This window comes from Coregonus clupeaformis, chromosome 10 (genome assembly GCF_020615455.1).
Source record: "Coregonus clupeaformis isolate EN_2021a chromosome 10, ASM2061545v1, whole genome shotgun sequence".
Classification (NCBI taxonomy): Eukaryota; Metazoa; Chordata; class Actinopteri; order Salmoniformes; family Salmonidae; genus Coregonus; species Coregonus clupeaformis.
This window is the reverse complement of record NC_059201.1, coordinates 54,790,095-54,805,755: the sequence shown is the minus strand read 5'-3', so window position 1 is coordinate 54,805,755 and position 15,661 is coordinate 54,790,095. Positions and strand designations below refer to the sequence as shown.

Here is a 15,661-nt window from a genome sequence, read left to right as displayed (position 1 = left end):
GTGTGATTGACTTGGAGTTACATTGTGTTGTTTAACATTTACATTTTAGTCATTTAGCAGACGCTCTTATCCAGAGCGACTTACAGTTAGTGAGTGCATACATTATATATTTTTTCATACTGGCCCCCCGTGGGAATCGAACCCACAACCCTGGCATTGCAAAACGCCATGCTCTACCAACATCCCTGTTTAAGTGTTCCCTTAATTTTTTTGAGCAGTGTATATACACCACCGGTCAAAAGTTTTAGAACACCTACTCATGAAGGCCTGATTCACAGTCTCCTCTGAACAGTTGATGTTGAGATGTGTCTGTTACTTGAACTCTGTGAAGCATTATTTGGGCTGCAATTTCTGAGGCTGGTAACTCTAATGAACTTATCCTCTGCAGCAGAAGTAACGCTGGGTCTTCCATTCCTGTGGCGGTCCTCATGAGAGCGAGTTTCATCATAGCGCTTGATGGTTTTTGCAACTGCACTTAAATAAACTTTCAAAGTTCTTGGAATTTTCTATATTGACTGACCTTCATGCCTTAAAGTATTTGAGCTGTTCTTGCTATAATATGGACTTGGTATTTTACCAAATAGGGCTATCTTCTGTATACCTCCCCTACCTTGTCACAACACAACTGATTGGCTCAAACGCATTAAGAAGGAAAGAAATTCCACAAATTAACTTTTAAGAAGGCACACCTGTAAATTGTAATGCATTTCAGGTGACTACCTCGTGAAGCTGGTTGAGAGAATGCCAAGAGTCTGCAAAGCTGTCATCAAAGCAAAGGGTGGCTATTTGAAGAATCGCAAATATAAAATATATTTTGGTTACTACATGATTCCATATGTGATATTTCATAGTTTTGATGTCTTCAATGTAGAAAATAGTAAAAATAAAGAAAAACCCTTGACCGGTAGTGTATATATACAAAAACGTTTATTTTGAAACATTTCCAGACTTGAACAGTATATCTTCATCAGATGTTGTATTATATCATTTAATTTTCAAATTTTCAAAGACAATCGCAGACATGGATAGTGTGTTTCATTATTCGTTCCTTTTATGGGAACTTTCTATGATTTAAAATAGTAGTCTTGGTGTCGCGGAACAGTTGGTAATATACAGTTTATCGAGCTACTATTGACCATACATCACCCCGGGTCCCTGACACATTTACTGTCTGACCGTGTTTATGTTTTCCTTTCGGTCATTAACACAGGCACATAAGTGGGTTTTTAGAGTCCTTTTGCCCCTCCACAGTAGGAATACTATGATTTACTATGAAAACAGCCTGTACTGCAATGACTCACATCACCGTGTTTGGACAAGCTGGGAGGTCGGCTGCGTCAGCTGGAGTTGCCAAAACATATGATTCATCATTATGTGCAATGTATTTTTATGGCTAATGTGCTAATGTGAAAAGCTTTAGCCTCTCTAGATGTAAAGTATACTTTTTTTGTCATGTCTGCTGTTCAATATTGTGCGTCACAACCTATGTAACTCCAATCCTCTTTCAAATGTTCTAGTTCTAAGAATTTTAGTTTTTCCTTCTCTCTCTTTCTACTTGTTAAGATGTCAAAATGTGGCTTTTTGTCCATTCTCTCTCTCTCTCGTGCATGTGCCCTCTCTCTATCTCTCCTTCCCTCCCTCCTCTTTCTCTCATCCCCCTCTCTTTCTGCTGTGCAGTTGCTAATATCCCTCTTGCCCCTATCTGTCATACCTCTCCTCTGTCTCTGTCAGTCTTATGTCGGTGATGAGGCCACAGTTAGCAGTAGTGTTCTGCAGATTGAGGTGCCCTAAAGGCCCTTATAAACTGGATGGTTCGAGCCCTGAATGCTGATTGACTGATACAGTGGGGGAAAAAAGTATTTAGTCAGCCACCAATTGTGCAAGTTCTCCCACTTAAAAAGATGAGAGAGGCCTGCAATTTTCATCATAGGTACACGTCAACTATGACAGACAAATTGAGAGAGAAAAATCCAGAAAATCACATTGTAGGATTTTTAATGAATTTATTTGCAAATTATGGTGGAAAATAAGTATTTGGTCACCTACAAACAAGCAAGATTTCTGGCTCTCACAGACCTGTAACTTCTTCTTTAAGAGGCTCCTCTGTCCTCCACTCGTTACCTGTATTAATGGCACCTGTTTGAACTTGTTATCAGTATAAAAGACACCTGTCCACAACCTCAAACAGTCACACTCCAAACTCCACTATGGCCAAGACCAAAGAGCTGTCAAAGGACACCAGAAACAAAATTGTAGACCTGCACCAGGCTGGGAAGACTGAATCTGCAATAGGTAAGCAGCTTGGTTTGAAGAAATCAACTGTGGGAGCAATTATTAGGAAATGGAAGACATACAAGACCACTGATAATCTCCCTCGATCTGGGGCTCCACGCAAGATCTCACCCCGTGGGGTCAAAATGATCACAAGAACGGTGAGCAAAATCCCAGAACCACACGGGGAGACCTAGTGAATGACCTGCAGAGAGCTGGGACCAAAGTAACAAAGCCTACCATCAGTAACACACTACGCCGCCAGGGGACTCATATCCTGCAGTGCCAGACGTGTCCCCCTGCTTAAGCCAGTACATGTCCAGGCCCGTCTGAAGTTTGCTAGAGTGCATTTGGATGATCCAGAAGAGGATTGGGAGAATGTCATATGGTCAGATGAAACCAAAATATAACTTTTTGGTAAAAACTCAACTCGTCGTGTTTGGAGGACAAAGAATGCTGAGTTGCATCCAAAGAACACCATACCTACTGTGAAGCATGGGGGGTGGAAACATCATGCTTTGGGGCTGTTTTTCTGCAAAGGGACCAGGACGACTGATCCGTGTAAAGGAAAGAATGAATGGGGCCATGTATCGTGAGATTTTGAGTGAAAACCTCCTTCCATCAGCAAGGGCATTGAAGATGAAACGTGGCTGGGTCTTTCAGCATGACAATGATCCCAAACACACCGCCCGGGGCTACGAAGGAGTGGCTTCGTAAGAAGCATTTCAAGGTCCTGGAGTGGCCTAGCCAGTCTCCAGATCTCAACCCCATAGAACATCTTTGGAGGGAGTTGAAAGTCCGTGTTGCCCAGCGACAGCCCCAAAACATCACTGCTCTAGAGGAGATCTGCATGGAGGAATGGGCCAAAATACCAGCAACAGTGTGTGAAAACCTTGTGAAGACTTACAGAAAACGTTTGACCTGTGTCATTGCCAATAAAGGGTATATAACAAAGTATTGAGAAACTTTTGTTATTGACCAAATACTTATTTTCCACCATCATTTGTAAATAAATTCATTAAAAATCCTACAATGTGATTTTCTGGATTTTGTTTTCTCATTTTGTCTTTCATAGTTGACGTGTACCTATGATGAAAATTACAGGCCTCTCTCATCTTTTTAAGTGGGAGAACTTGCACAATTGGTGGCTGACTAAATACTTTTTTTCCCCACTGTACATCTCACTCTCTCTTACTCTTCATTTTTGTCTTTCTTACTGTCAACCTTTCTCTCTCTCACCGTCACTTATTCTCAGTTAATAGTTTAACTTAATGGCCACAAACAGGTTGAACAGTTAAAAGTGCTGTGTACCAACACGGAAATGTGTCTACATTGAAATTCCCACTGTATCCACGTATGTAATTGCTATGTAAATAAACAGTTGTCAAGCCACTTACTGAAAAGTGGGTCTGAAACTTCAGGGAAAAAGTGACAATTGTTATATTATGTTTACAGTTACATAATATGTCAAATCAAGGCAGGAAAACTCATGACTGAAAACACATTGGAGGTTCTCTGTCAGGAGGATAGCACTACATCACATTTTTAAGTTAGGTCATCCAATCTTCTTGAGCCGCAAGATGAGAGCATGTTCAAGTTGTTACGCAGTGAGGTTCTATTTCTTTCAGACAGTAATTATATGAATCCAAACCCTCACTCACTATGTTTGTTTATTTTTGTTTTTCTTACCAAGGAAACCTGGATACTGGTTTCGATTGAAAACAGTTCTTACAAAACACATAGGGTCCGATTCAGACTTAGGAAATCTATTCCTTTTTTACTCGTTTTGATTGAAGCACTTTTCAGTAGTTGGTATTCAGACTTACCTTATGCAGGCCCGTAATGTGCTCTGCAGGTGTGGTTCCCTTGTGCACACTGAATAAATGTAATTCAACCGCTAAAACCCTCCCAGTTGCTGGCCATCAGATTATCTCGTGACGTTTTCATTCAATAGCGTTTTCAGTAAATGTTTCTAAAGCCATCCCTTAAAATATGGTGTACCTTTAATACTGTATATAGTATCAAAAGAACGGGTTGAGAATATTAGGGCTCAGTCAAAGAAATCCATCTATGCATAATTTGTCTCCGTTTCAGCAGCAATTGGTAGATTTAAAAATACTCTGATCTTGGAGATTAATTAGGTTTGGAAAGTATTTATGATTAATAAAAAAACAGGTTTGGAGAGCCTTTATGCACAAAATATATTGATGAAACAAAAATACAGTGATTTAATTCATCCTGAAAATTGCCATATTCAATTGTTCAATCCATGAAATATTGGAAGGTGAGAAAAGTGTAGAAAAGGGGATGAACAATAGTGCTATAAATCTACCCTAATAATCCTCACTAATCATGGAACTGTAATGACAACGGTCCAGTTGTCTTGAACCATGCGCTAGGCTCCAGGTTTAAATGGCTAAGTGTGGTCTGCATTCCATAATGATTCAAATAGGCTACATACATGTATGTTCCAAATTATTGCACAACGTTTGCCTAATATGATCCACTATTGCTAGCGACCCTCAGGAACAACCACACGGATGTGACAAAGGAAAGAAAGGTAAACGGAAAGGAAAGGAATGATGCAAAATGTATAGGCTACAAGTGGAAGAAAACGAACACTAAAGTGACAGTTATGAATATATGTGAGTATTACTGACGGTGGCTACTAATAATGGCTAATATTTAACACGTATAATTAAAACATTCTAGAGTGCATAAATCAACTCGGTAGGTTCAGCGCTACAGAAGCCTATAGCTTGGGTCTCCAAATTTCATCCAAATGAGGAGGACATACAATAAACAATGGCACAGATATTTATAGCCTACTGGAAAAAGGGCCGAAATACATGTTGATATGATTTTCAGTTTTCTATGACTGGTTTGACATTTGTCTCCAGCGATCACAAGGAAAAATCATCTAAAACAATTGCTATTTGTATTTACAATCTGCTTCTCCAAATGGATTACTCATTTGCCTAGCTCTTATCAGTTTATAAATTACAGTGCATGGAGAATGGTGTTATTTCTATCTGAAAAAAATAAATTGTGTTTTTCCACTTGGAACCGACAGGTGCTCAACCTTATTCATGGTTTCCTCGTGTGTAAAGGTTGTGGAATTATGAGGGAATTAAGTCAAGGTCAGAATATGTGTATCTGAAGACACACATCTGTCACACCTCCATTTATGTGATCTCCACCCCAAATGTACTGTATAGCTGGCTGGTCCATGCTTAAGTTCAAGGTCAGAATACCCGTAGAGAGAAAAGTGTATAAAAAGGGAATTAAGTTATATTTACATGCGCGTAACTCAGGTCTGAATTCCCCCATAGAGCACATAGTCAGCGCATAATTTGGAGAAGGTTATGTCCCCTTAGGGCTTTCCAAAAGAGAGAGAGAGAGCGAGAGAGAGAGAGAGAGAGAGAGAGAGAGCGAGAGAGAGAGACACAGAGACACAGAGACAGAGGGACAGAGAAAGAGGGGTTAGGGGGGTAACAGTAGGGACAGGACGACTCCAGGAACAACTTCCTGTGTTTGGAATGACAAATGTTGGCTTTGACCCTGTGACCCCTGCCCCACTGACCTTTTGACTTCCTCCCTCTCTCTCTCTCTCTCTCTCTCTCTCCTGCCCCCTCTCACTCTGCTCTCTCTTTCTCTGTCTATCATTTTCTCTCTCACACACTCTCCCATCCTTATCTATTGTAGGCCATTTTAATGCTTGTTTATTGTTATTTGTTTATTGCATATATTAGGATAGCTATATATTAAGGTAATGCAATAATTGCAGTGCTTCATTATGCTAAACTGAATTGGGATATATTGGGACTTTGTATATATTGGTATTTCACACTTCTGTACAACATCAATGTTACGGTATGCCTGAGTTTACTTAGATTACATGTGCTTCTAGGTCATTCTAAGTAGGTGCTTTACATACAACTCTGCTCTGTGTGATTATGCAGTTAACTTGACCTAGTTTACTTCTCCACAGTCATTTTGATGTGACACCTCCGTACGGAAAGGTGTTGAGACAGTGAGAGAAGCAGAGAAGTGGGGCATTCTTCTGTGCTTTCCCAGGAAACTATGTCATCCGTCAAGCTCTTACTAACAAACAGCCATTTTGACTGACGAGGAAGAAAAAACTTGTGTAATCTCACTGTTGTCTGTCAGTGGCATCCTTAATGGTGCATTCTTATACTGTGTAAACCTCGTCGGCTCTATCCGACTTGTAGCATGTCTGCCTGTCTGTCTGTCGGGCTGTCAGTCTCTTTTTCTCTGTCAAAAACTCAATTCTTTCCTAAACCTAAATCACTTTGTGAACTTTCCGAGTACGATAATTATCCCCCTGCTCTTTTGGCACAAATTTGTGTTCTGTTCCAATTTTTAAGTAAGTCAGTGCCCGAGGCATGTTGCTATGTGTCAGTCACCCACATACTTCTAATGCTTATTCAATATTGTTTCCACAGGAAAGCTGACGGCGAGGACCTTGAGTGACTGAGCCTTGCCAGGGAAGAAAACACGCTCTCCACAGAGTCAAGTAAGTAGTACAAACATTTGCAAAATATACAGTGCCTTCAGAAAGTATTCATACCCCTTGACTTATTCCACATTTTGTTGTGTTACAGACTGAATTCAACATGATAATTCTCACCCATCTACACACAATACCCGATAATGACATGTTTTTAGAATTATTGGCACATTTATTAAAAATGAAATACAGAAATATTTCAAAATCACAACTTGATAGAGTTTGAATAATTTTTTTAAGAGTAATGTGCAAATATTGTACAATCCAGGTGTGCAAAGCTCTTAAAGATTTACCCAGAAAGACTCAAAGCTGTAATTGCTGCCAAAGGTAATTCTAACATGTACAGTAGCTTGCAAAAGTATTCACCCCCCTTGGCATTTTTCCTATTTTGTTGCCTTACAACCTGGAATTAAAATGGATTTTTTGGGGGGTTTGTATCATTTGATTTACACAACATGCCTACCACTTTGAAGATGCAAAATATTTTTTATTGTGAAACCAGAAAACTTGAGCGTGCATAACTATTCACTCCCCCAAAGTCAATACTTTGTAGAGCCACCTTTTGCTGCAATTACAGCTGCAAGTCTCTTGGGGTATGTCTCTATAAGCTTGGCACATCTAGCCACTGGGATTTTTGCCCATTCTTCAAGGTAAAACTGCTCCAGCTCCTTCAAGTTGGATGGGTTCCGCTGGTGTACAGCAATCTTTAAGTCATACCACAGATTCTCAATTGGATTGAGGTCTGGGCTTTGACTGGGCCATTTGAAGACATTTAAATGTTTCCCCTTAAACCACTCAAGTGTTGCTTTAGCAGTATGCTTAGGGTCATTGTCCTGCTGGACAGTGAACCTCCGTCCCAGTCTCAAATCTCTGGAAGACTGAAACAGGTTTCCCTCAAGAATTTCCCTGTATTTAGGCCCATCCATCATTCCTTCAATTCTGACCAGTTTCCCAGTCCCTGCCGATGAAAAACATCACGAGGATGGTATTCTCGGGGTGATGAGAGGTGTTGGGTTTCCGCCAGACATAGCGTTTTCCTTGATGGCCAAAAAGCTCAATTTGAGTCTCATCTGACCAGAGTACCTTCTTCCATATGTTTGGGGAGTCTACCACATGGCTTTAGGCAAACACCAAACGTGTTAGCTTATTTTTTTCTTTAAGCAATGGCTTTTTCCTGGCCACTCTTCCGTAAAGCCCAGCTCTGTGGAGTGTACGGCTTAAAGTGGTCCTATGGACAGATACTCCAATCTCCGCTGTGGAGCTTTGCAGCTCCTTCAGGGTTATCTTTGGTATTTTTGTTGCCTCGCTGATTAATCTCCTCCTTGCCTGGTCTGTGAGTTTTGGTGGGCGGCCCTCTCTTGGCAGGTTTGTTGTGGTGCCATATTCTTTAAATTTGTTAATAATGGATTTAATGGTGCTCCGTGGGATGTTCAAAGTTTCAGACATGTTTTTACAACCCAACCCTGATCTGTACTTCTCCACAACTTTATCCCTGACCTGTTTGGAGAGGTCCTTGTTCTTCATGGTGCCCCTTGCTTAGTGGTGTTGCAGACTCTGGGGCCTTTCAGAACAGGTGTATATATACTGAGATCATGTGACAGATCATGTGACACTTAGATTGCACACAGGTGGACTTTATTTAACTAATTATGTGACTTCTGAAGGTAATTGGTTGCACCAGATCTTATTTAGGGGCTTCATAGCAAAGGGGGTGAATACATGTGCACGCACCACTTTTCCATTATTTATTTTGTAGAATATTTTGAAATAAGTAATTTTTTTCATTTCACTTCACCAATTTGGACTATTTTGTGTATGTCCATTACATGAAATCCAAATAAAAATCCATTTAAATTACAGGTTGTAATGCAACAAAATAGGAAAAACGCCAAGGGGGATGAATACTTTTGCAATGCACTGTATTGACTCAGGGGTGTGACTTGTTAAGCACATTTTCATTTACTCTTGAACTTATTTAGGCTTGCCATAACAAAGGGGTTGAATACTTATTGACTCAAGACATTTCATCTTTTTATTTTTTATTAATTAGTAAAACATTCTAAAAACATAATTCCACTTTGACATTGTGGGGTATTGTGTGTAGGCCAGTGACACAACATCTGAATTAATTTTTTTAATTTTTATTAAGGCTGTAACAAAACAAAATTTGGAAAAAGTCAAGGGGTGTGAATACTTTCTGAAGACACTGTATTTTCAGCAGCTTTTACGAAACTTACCCAGTGGAATCAGACTAGTTTTATCAAATGTCATTCTATGGCATTATGGTTAAGTGTTGAAATTGGAATCGTATAAAGCCTTTTATCACTGTGAAATCATATCTGAAGTTATTTATTGCCCTTTTCATTACTCAATTAATATTATTTTTTATTGGTATTTATATGTTTCTCTGTTTCTTTCTTGTGTTTTCCCCTCTAGGGCCACTAAGACTCAATATCAGACTCTTCCTTCATCTGCAAGTGAGTGTTGTTGAGATTTTAGTCATCATTGTTTTACGTCAGATAGCACGTTGATTTCGCCTGCACTGATCTGTCTTGTATCTCGCAAAGGGTAATAGGATAGCTCAAAAGTAGTTCTGCTACAATGTGCTGTCTAACATTTGAAAATATTACCAAGGGGACATCATCTGCTGAACCCCGTTTCTGCCTCAAATCTGTCTGAATTAATCTAAGCTAAAACAATAAATATGTCAATAATGTTGATGTTTTTTTGTTGAGGAAGTCTTAGTCGCTCCATTTTACATATAGCTAAGGATGATTGTGCTTCAATGAGCAGTATTTCTGAAGTTTGACTATGGCACGAAAGCTAGCATAATTTGTCCAAACTTTAGCTGAGCCAGTCACTTAAATCATCTTTGACTGAAACGATGCTGCTAACCAACCAGCTACCTACTTAGTGCTGCACACACAATGTTGAATCTTCCAACAAAAGCTAGCTAGCAAGCTATTGTAGCTAGTAGTGCTAATGCTTACAATATTATGAGTTTTCATGAGGCAGCTGTTCTTCTGCCACGAGTCATTGCAGTAGCCTCCCGAGTCAGCTGTTGACTGTGCTCAGCTGACCCAATGATACGATCGTGGAGAAACATGCTCATCTATGGACTGATTTCTGATAACAGTCAGTCCCTCTTAATTGTGGGGCTACATGTCTACAACTTCAGGGTAATTTAAACAGGCTAAGCAAGCTTTTTATGTCAGTGAAGGAAGAGCTAGCTAACTAGCTAGCTAACTATGTCAGTAAAGTAGCTAGCTACAACAGTTAGCTACACAGCTGATCAAGTCACTGCACTGACGACCAACGTCCTTGCACAGCATTTGTGCAGCAGATCGCCACCGGTTTGTTTTTATTTTCAAATGCAAACTATTAATTCACTGCCACAGCGTTTGTAATAATTTAGCTTGCTAGTTATTTTTTCTATTTCATGGAGAGTCATAAGAGAGTGCAGTAGTATTGTGAAATTTGGAACTATGTTTTACTTTTTTGAATGGCAGTTGGTCAATATTAAAATGTCAATATGAGTTCCAGGTCCTACAACACAGATCGGTTGAGGGATGAGCGTCCTGGAGGAGTGACGCCATCTGACGTGTGACAATTCTTAGTCATAGCTTAGCATAGCACAGCATAGCATAGGCTAAGCAGCCAACATGGCAATTTGGACAATACATATAGTCCCCATGTTGCTTAGCAACTTACCAGTCTTTAATTCCTCCTTCCAGATCAGCTGACCTGAGCTGTCATGGCGGCGTATGGACAGACCCAGTACAGCCCTGCCCTCCAGCCTGCGGGACCCTACACACCGTACACATACCACACCCAGGGCTACAGCATGCCCTCATACAGTAAGTACCGTCATATAATTCAATACGGGGGGTGAAGAGGGGGGGATATGACTGTTTAAAAGTTGTCTGGAAAGTATGGCATCTAAGACAACTCCACATCCATATACACCAGGGTCTCAAACTACAGGCCCGCAGGCCAAATGCGGCTCGCAAGCCGATTTAATGCGGCCCGCAATTTACAACACACCCAGTTTTACAGCATGCCCCTCTGTAAAATACAGTGTAACCAGTTTCAGTAACTGAATCCAGTGTGGATCATTTATCTCCTTATGTCCTTTCATCTACAGACATTAAGACAGAAGACTCTGCAGGACAGAACAGTCTGCTGAGCTACTCCAACTTCAGCAGTACTCCCCCCAGCCAGGGCCTCTACAGCTACCCCACACACGGTCAGTCACACACACATACTAGGGCTAAATATCGGGAACCGGATTACCGAGATTTACCGGGATATCCTGCCCAAACCCATTCTTGTTTCCCGAGATAAATAATGGCGAGAAACCAGTAATATGAACAGCCTGGGAAATGGAACTGTTAAATGATATGCAATGTCTAAATGTGACTTCTCTACGGCCTTCTCTGCTTTGCTATCTGCATGATCAACGCTCAGTGGGAGGGTGTGTGCTGTTGTAGCCTACCGTATTTACTCGCTGCGTCCTACAGGCTCTCCTACCATGCCATTGCAAACAGAAGTAGGCCTACAGGAAACATCAGATCAGCGCTAAAAAAGGATGGCCATAGCCTACCCTCCCCAAGAATCCCCTGAACATATCACAACTGGTGAGAGGATATGCCGAGAAAGAGAAGAGCAAATGAGCTGAGATGCAAAAATATAAGATATGCATGTGTGACATATAAACTCGCTGGCTTCATTCATAGGTTACATTAGACCAGTCATCACAACACTAGCAGCCTACCGTATGTCCTCAACATAAAGTCCCCAATAGAAAACATCCTTTAGGCTACTTGCATGGCTTCAATAAGTGTTTATGCTTACTATATGCCCACATAAAAAAATACTATAGTATACTATGGTATAAATACTATAGTATTCACTGAAGTGTTTTTGCAGACTTTACTGTAGTGTTCTGGTTTTATTTTATTTGACATCGAAGTGGAGGCTTTCTCCTTCAGGAAACCTACTGGAGAAATACTGATAGAGCAAATGTTCCATAACCTGGTAGGTAGGTAGGTAGGTAGGTAGGTAGGTAGGTAGGTAGGTAGGACTGGGGACCTTCTGATCTTTTCTATAACCTGTAGGGAACACAATATACGGTCTATACTTGGCATGTAGGTTTCTCACTTATGGGTGGCACAAATTGCGATATGAGGGAGGGGAATGAGCAGTGTATTCGGAAAGCCGTCAGACCCCTTGACTTTTTCCACATTTTGTTACGTTACAGCCTTATTCTAAAATGGATTAAATTGTTATTTTTCCCTCATCAATCTACACACAATACCCCATAATGACAAAGCAAAAACAAGTTTGTATTTTTTTTTTGCAAATGTATGTTTAAAAAAAAAAAGAAATATGACATTTACATAAGTATTCAGACCCTTTACTCAGTACTTTGTTGAAGCACCTTTGGCAGCGATTACAGCCACGAGTCTTATAATATAATAGGCCATTTAGCAGACGCTTTTATCCAAAGCGACTTACAGTCATGTGTGCATACATTTTTACGTATGGGTGGTCCCGGGGATCGAACCCACTACCCCGGCGTTACAAGCGCCATGCTCTACCAATTGAGCTACAGTCTTCTTGGGTATGACGCTACAAGTTTGGCACACCTGTATTTGGGGAGTTTCTCCTATTCTTCTCTGCAGACTCTCTCAAGCTCTGTCAGGTAAGAATGGGGAGCATCGCTGCACAGCAATTTTCAGGTATCTTCAGAGATGTTAGATTGGGTTCAAGTCCGGGCTCTGGCTGGGCAACTCAAGGACATTCAGAGACTTGTCCCGAAGCCACTCCTGCATTGTCTTGGCTGTGTGCTTAGGGTCGTTGTCCTGTTGGAAGGTGAACCTTCGCTCCAGTCTGAGGTCCTGAGCGCTCTGGAGCAGGTTTTCATCAAGGATCTCTCTGTACTTTGCTCCGTTCACCTTTCCCTCGATCCTGACTACTCTCCCAGTTCAATCTTGGTTTCATCAGACCAGAGAATCTTGTTTCTCATGGTCTGAGAGTCATTTAGGCTCTAGCAAGCCATGAGAATACTTGATGATACTTGATGGTATGAGGTCGGATGGTTTGCAGAGCCTCCCCAAACCATAGCCCTAACCTTAACCACTCTGAATTAATCCCTAAACTGTTGACCTTTGAATTGTTTCTGTTTTAACCCTGTAACCACGCAGAATGAATGGGTCAAAAATAGACATTCATACTTCAAGTTTCAAATGGAAACTATGAGATCTTGATGCATACAGACGCACACACAGAGGATTGCATGCACACGGATGCATGCACACATGCTGGCACACAAACACCCAAACACACACACATACACGGTCAGTACTCCACCTCTCGTTGTGCATTTCTCTCTGATCTCTTCTCTGCTTTACAGATGGCTAGCCATCCTACCCTCCTTACTGTGAGTCTGTCTTTCTCCCTCCATTTCTCTCTCTCTCTCTGTCTCTCTCTGTCGCTCTCTCTCACTCTCACACACGCACTCCCTTTCCCTCTATCTCTTTTGCTGAGATCTATCCTTTTTTCTATGGCCAGTCCTTTCTCCTACCTCCCTCCCTATCTCTTTCTTTCTCTCTGATCTCTCTGTCATGATCTGCCCCTCTGACTACGAGCCCAGTGAGTGGGGTCCTGGCGTTTCCAGGTGGGTGTCCGTAGCAGTGCCCGTCTGTCCTCCTCCACACCTGTTCTCCATTAGCTGCGGTCTGGGTGCCTGGCGTCAGCCATCTCTCTCCCCTTCTCTCTCTCTCCTCTCTGGGGGTCAGGCCCCCTTCCTCCTCACACACCCACACCACACGGCCCGGCCCGGACCAGCACGCTCTTATGTGTGTGTGTGTGTGTTTGTGTGTAAGAGAGAGAGTGAAAGAAAGTGTGTGTGTGTGTCGGGTGCGTGTGTATGATTGCGTGTGTGTGTCTGCATGTGTGCGTCCGTGTGTTCCGTGTGTGTGTCTGTGCTCCACACATTCCCCAGTTCTTCGGCACCCAAAGCATGCTTGGCTCAGTAGGACTTGATGGCTTTCAAAGCAGCGTGAAATTGACCTTGCTCTGTCAGAGGCTAGAGGTTAAGGTGCATGTTGTGGTGCTGGGAGGGGAGGCTAATGGAGGAACTGCATGGACTTACTGACAGTGAAATGTAGGGCCACTGTTAACAGAGTCGTGTTCATGAGTAGCAATGGAAAACGGAAATGAGCGTTTCTTATTGGACAAGTTCCGTTTTCTTCTGTTTGATCCTAATGAATACGACGCAAAAGAGGAGACTCAAGATGAAAACTTGAGAGATGAGAATATGGCCCTATAGCAAAGCAGGTTTATAGAATCCACGCTGATCTTCAAAGAGAGTTTTGTATATTTGTTATATTTATATGTGTCTTGGTCTGTATTTTGTAGCAGATTCATTTGTCTAAGCTTGGACGAAATGTCAGTCTGTTCCAGCTTCAGCCAGCTACCGTTGTTGTCAGAAAGTAAGACTGAAATACTTGTATTCTAACTGTCTGAAACCATGACAGTTGATGAGTTTTCAATGGAATGCATGGGACGACTCTGCTTTCTTTCATGTGTTACAATACAGGTAAACAAAACCTAGAGTGGCTTGAAACAAACTCCCATGGCAACTCCATGTACAAGACCACCAGACCTTTCCTCCCAGACACATACACATACACGCACGCACGCACGCACGCACGCACGCACGCACGCACGCACACACGCACACACACACACACACACACACACACACACACACACACACACACACACACACACACACACACACACACACACACACACACACACACACACACACACACACACACACACACACACTACAAAGGACAAACCAAATCAGAACCAGAAACTACACTGTTTATTTGGAGACCTTCTAGTTTCTTTGTGTTGTTGCTTTGAAGACTATGTTTTGTTGTCCTGGGAGACTCCCGGGTGGTTCTGCGTAGTCATTAATCTATGGTTCGGTCTTGGGGTGGTGGGATGGAGGGAAGGAGGGATGTTGAGGGGTAACAAACGAGTGTGGCTGGGGTAAAGAGCCCGGAGGAAGGCATTCCTTCAGCAGAGTTGATAACTCTGATGGAGTAGCTAGCAAGCACACCAGGCTTCCCCCAACTGCATTGTTGTTGTTGGGACTCATAAATCAAGCGCCATACTCCCTGGAGGGGTTGAGGCAAGTCAATGTTTTGAGGCCATGTTGTGAAGCTACTTCTGTGGTTAGTGTCGAGTCGATGACACAGTGTTGTTTCCCACTTATTTCGTTCTTATTCTGCAAATCTTCCAACTAGGATTTCTGGAAAACCTGGGAATTTTACCAGAAGGTTACCAGAATTTTGGCTAATGCTGTCTCACGATCCACTTAGTACACATAGTTACAAATGCATAGTTATGCCCTATAATGAGGGGTAATTGACTGATATACTTGTACGATGGGTGTGCAATTTCTGTTGAGTTACGTTTAACTGCCTTGCATTTTTGAATTTGCCTGTTTTTTTCCCATTCATTATAGAAATGTCTTTCAAGGATTACAATACCAATGAAAATATGTTTTCAATGGAGCTTTCAATGCAAGTCCAACTTCTGTAAATGTCAGTCAATGTGAGTCTGTTTTTAACGTTGGTTTAATGTTGTTTTCCAGGTAGCAGTATTTCTTCTGGGATTTTCCAGGGAGCCAACACCATCACAGGCTCAACTCCATTCAACCCCACACAACAGGTCAGCACAGGATGTAACACACCATTATGGACAACATATTTTATACAAATGAAAACAGCTCTCGCATTGCAAAAAGTGTCAAAATTGCTGGGATGGCATTAAATGGGT

General features: G+C 41.7%; 1 protein-coding gene across 2 annotated transcripts in view; it reads left to right on the top strand.

Moving 5' to 3' along the window:
* LOC121576024 (eyes absent homolog 2-like) overlaps positions 1-15,661 on the top strand; it is a 45,748-nt gene that overhangs the window by 18,485 nt on the left and 11,602 nt on the right. The window contains exons 2-6 of one of the 2 annotated variants that reach the window (XM_041889323.2): positions 6,738-6,808; positions 9,239-9,279; positions 10,537-10,659; positions 10,947-11,048; positions 15,477-15,553. In XM_041889323.2, coding sequence (XP_041745257.1) covers positions 10,557-10,659; positions 10,947-11,048; positions 15,477-15,553 — 282 coding nt within the window. In that variant the 5' untranslated portion in view covers positions 6,738-6,808; positions 9,239-9,279; positions 10,537-10,556. The remainder of the gene's footprint in view (positions 1-6,737; positions 6,809-9,238; positions 9,280-10,536; positions 10,660-10,946; positions 11,049-15,476; positions 15,554-15,661) is intronic. The other variant, XM_041889324.2, reaches the window with a different exon arrangement.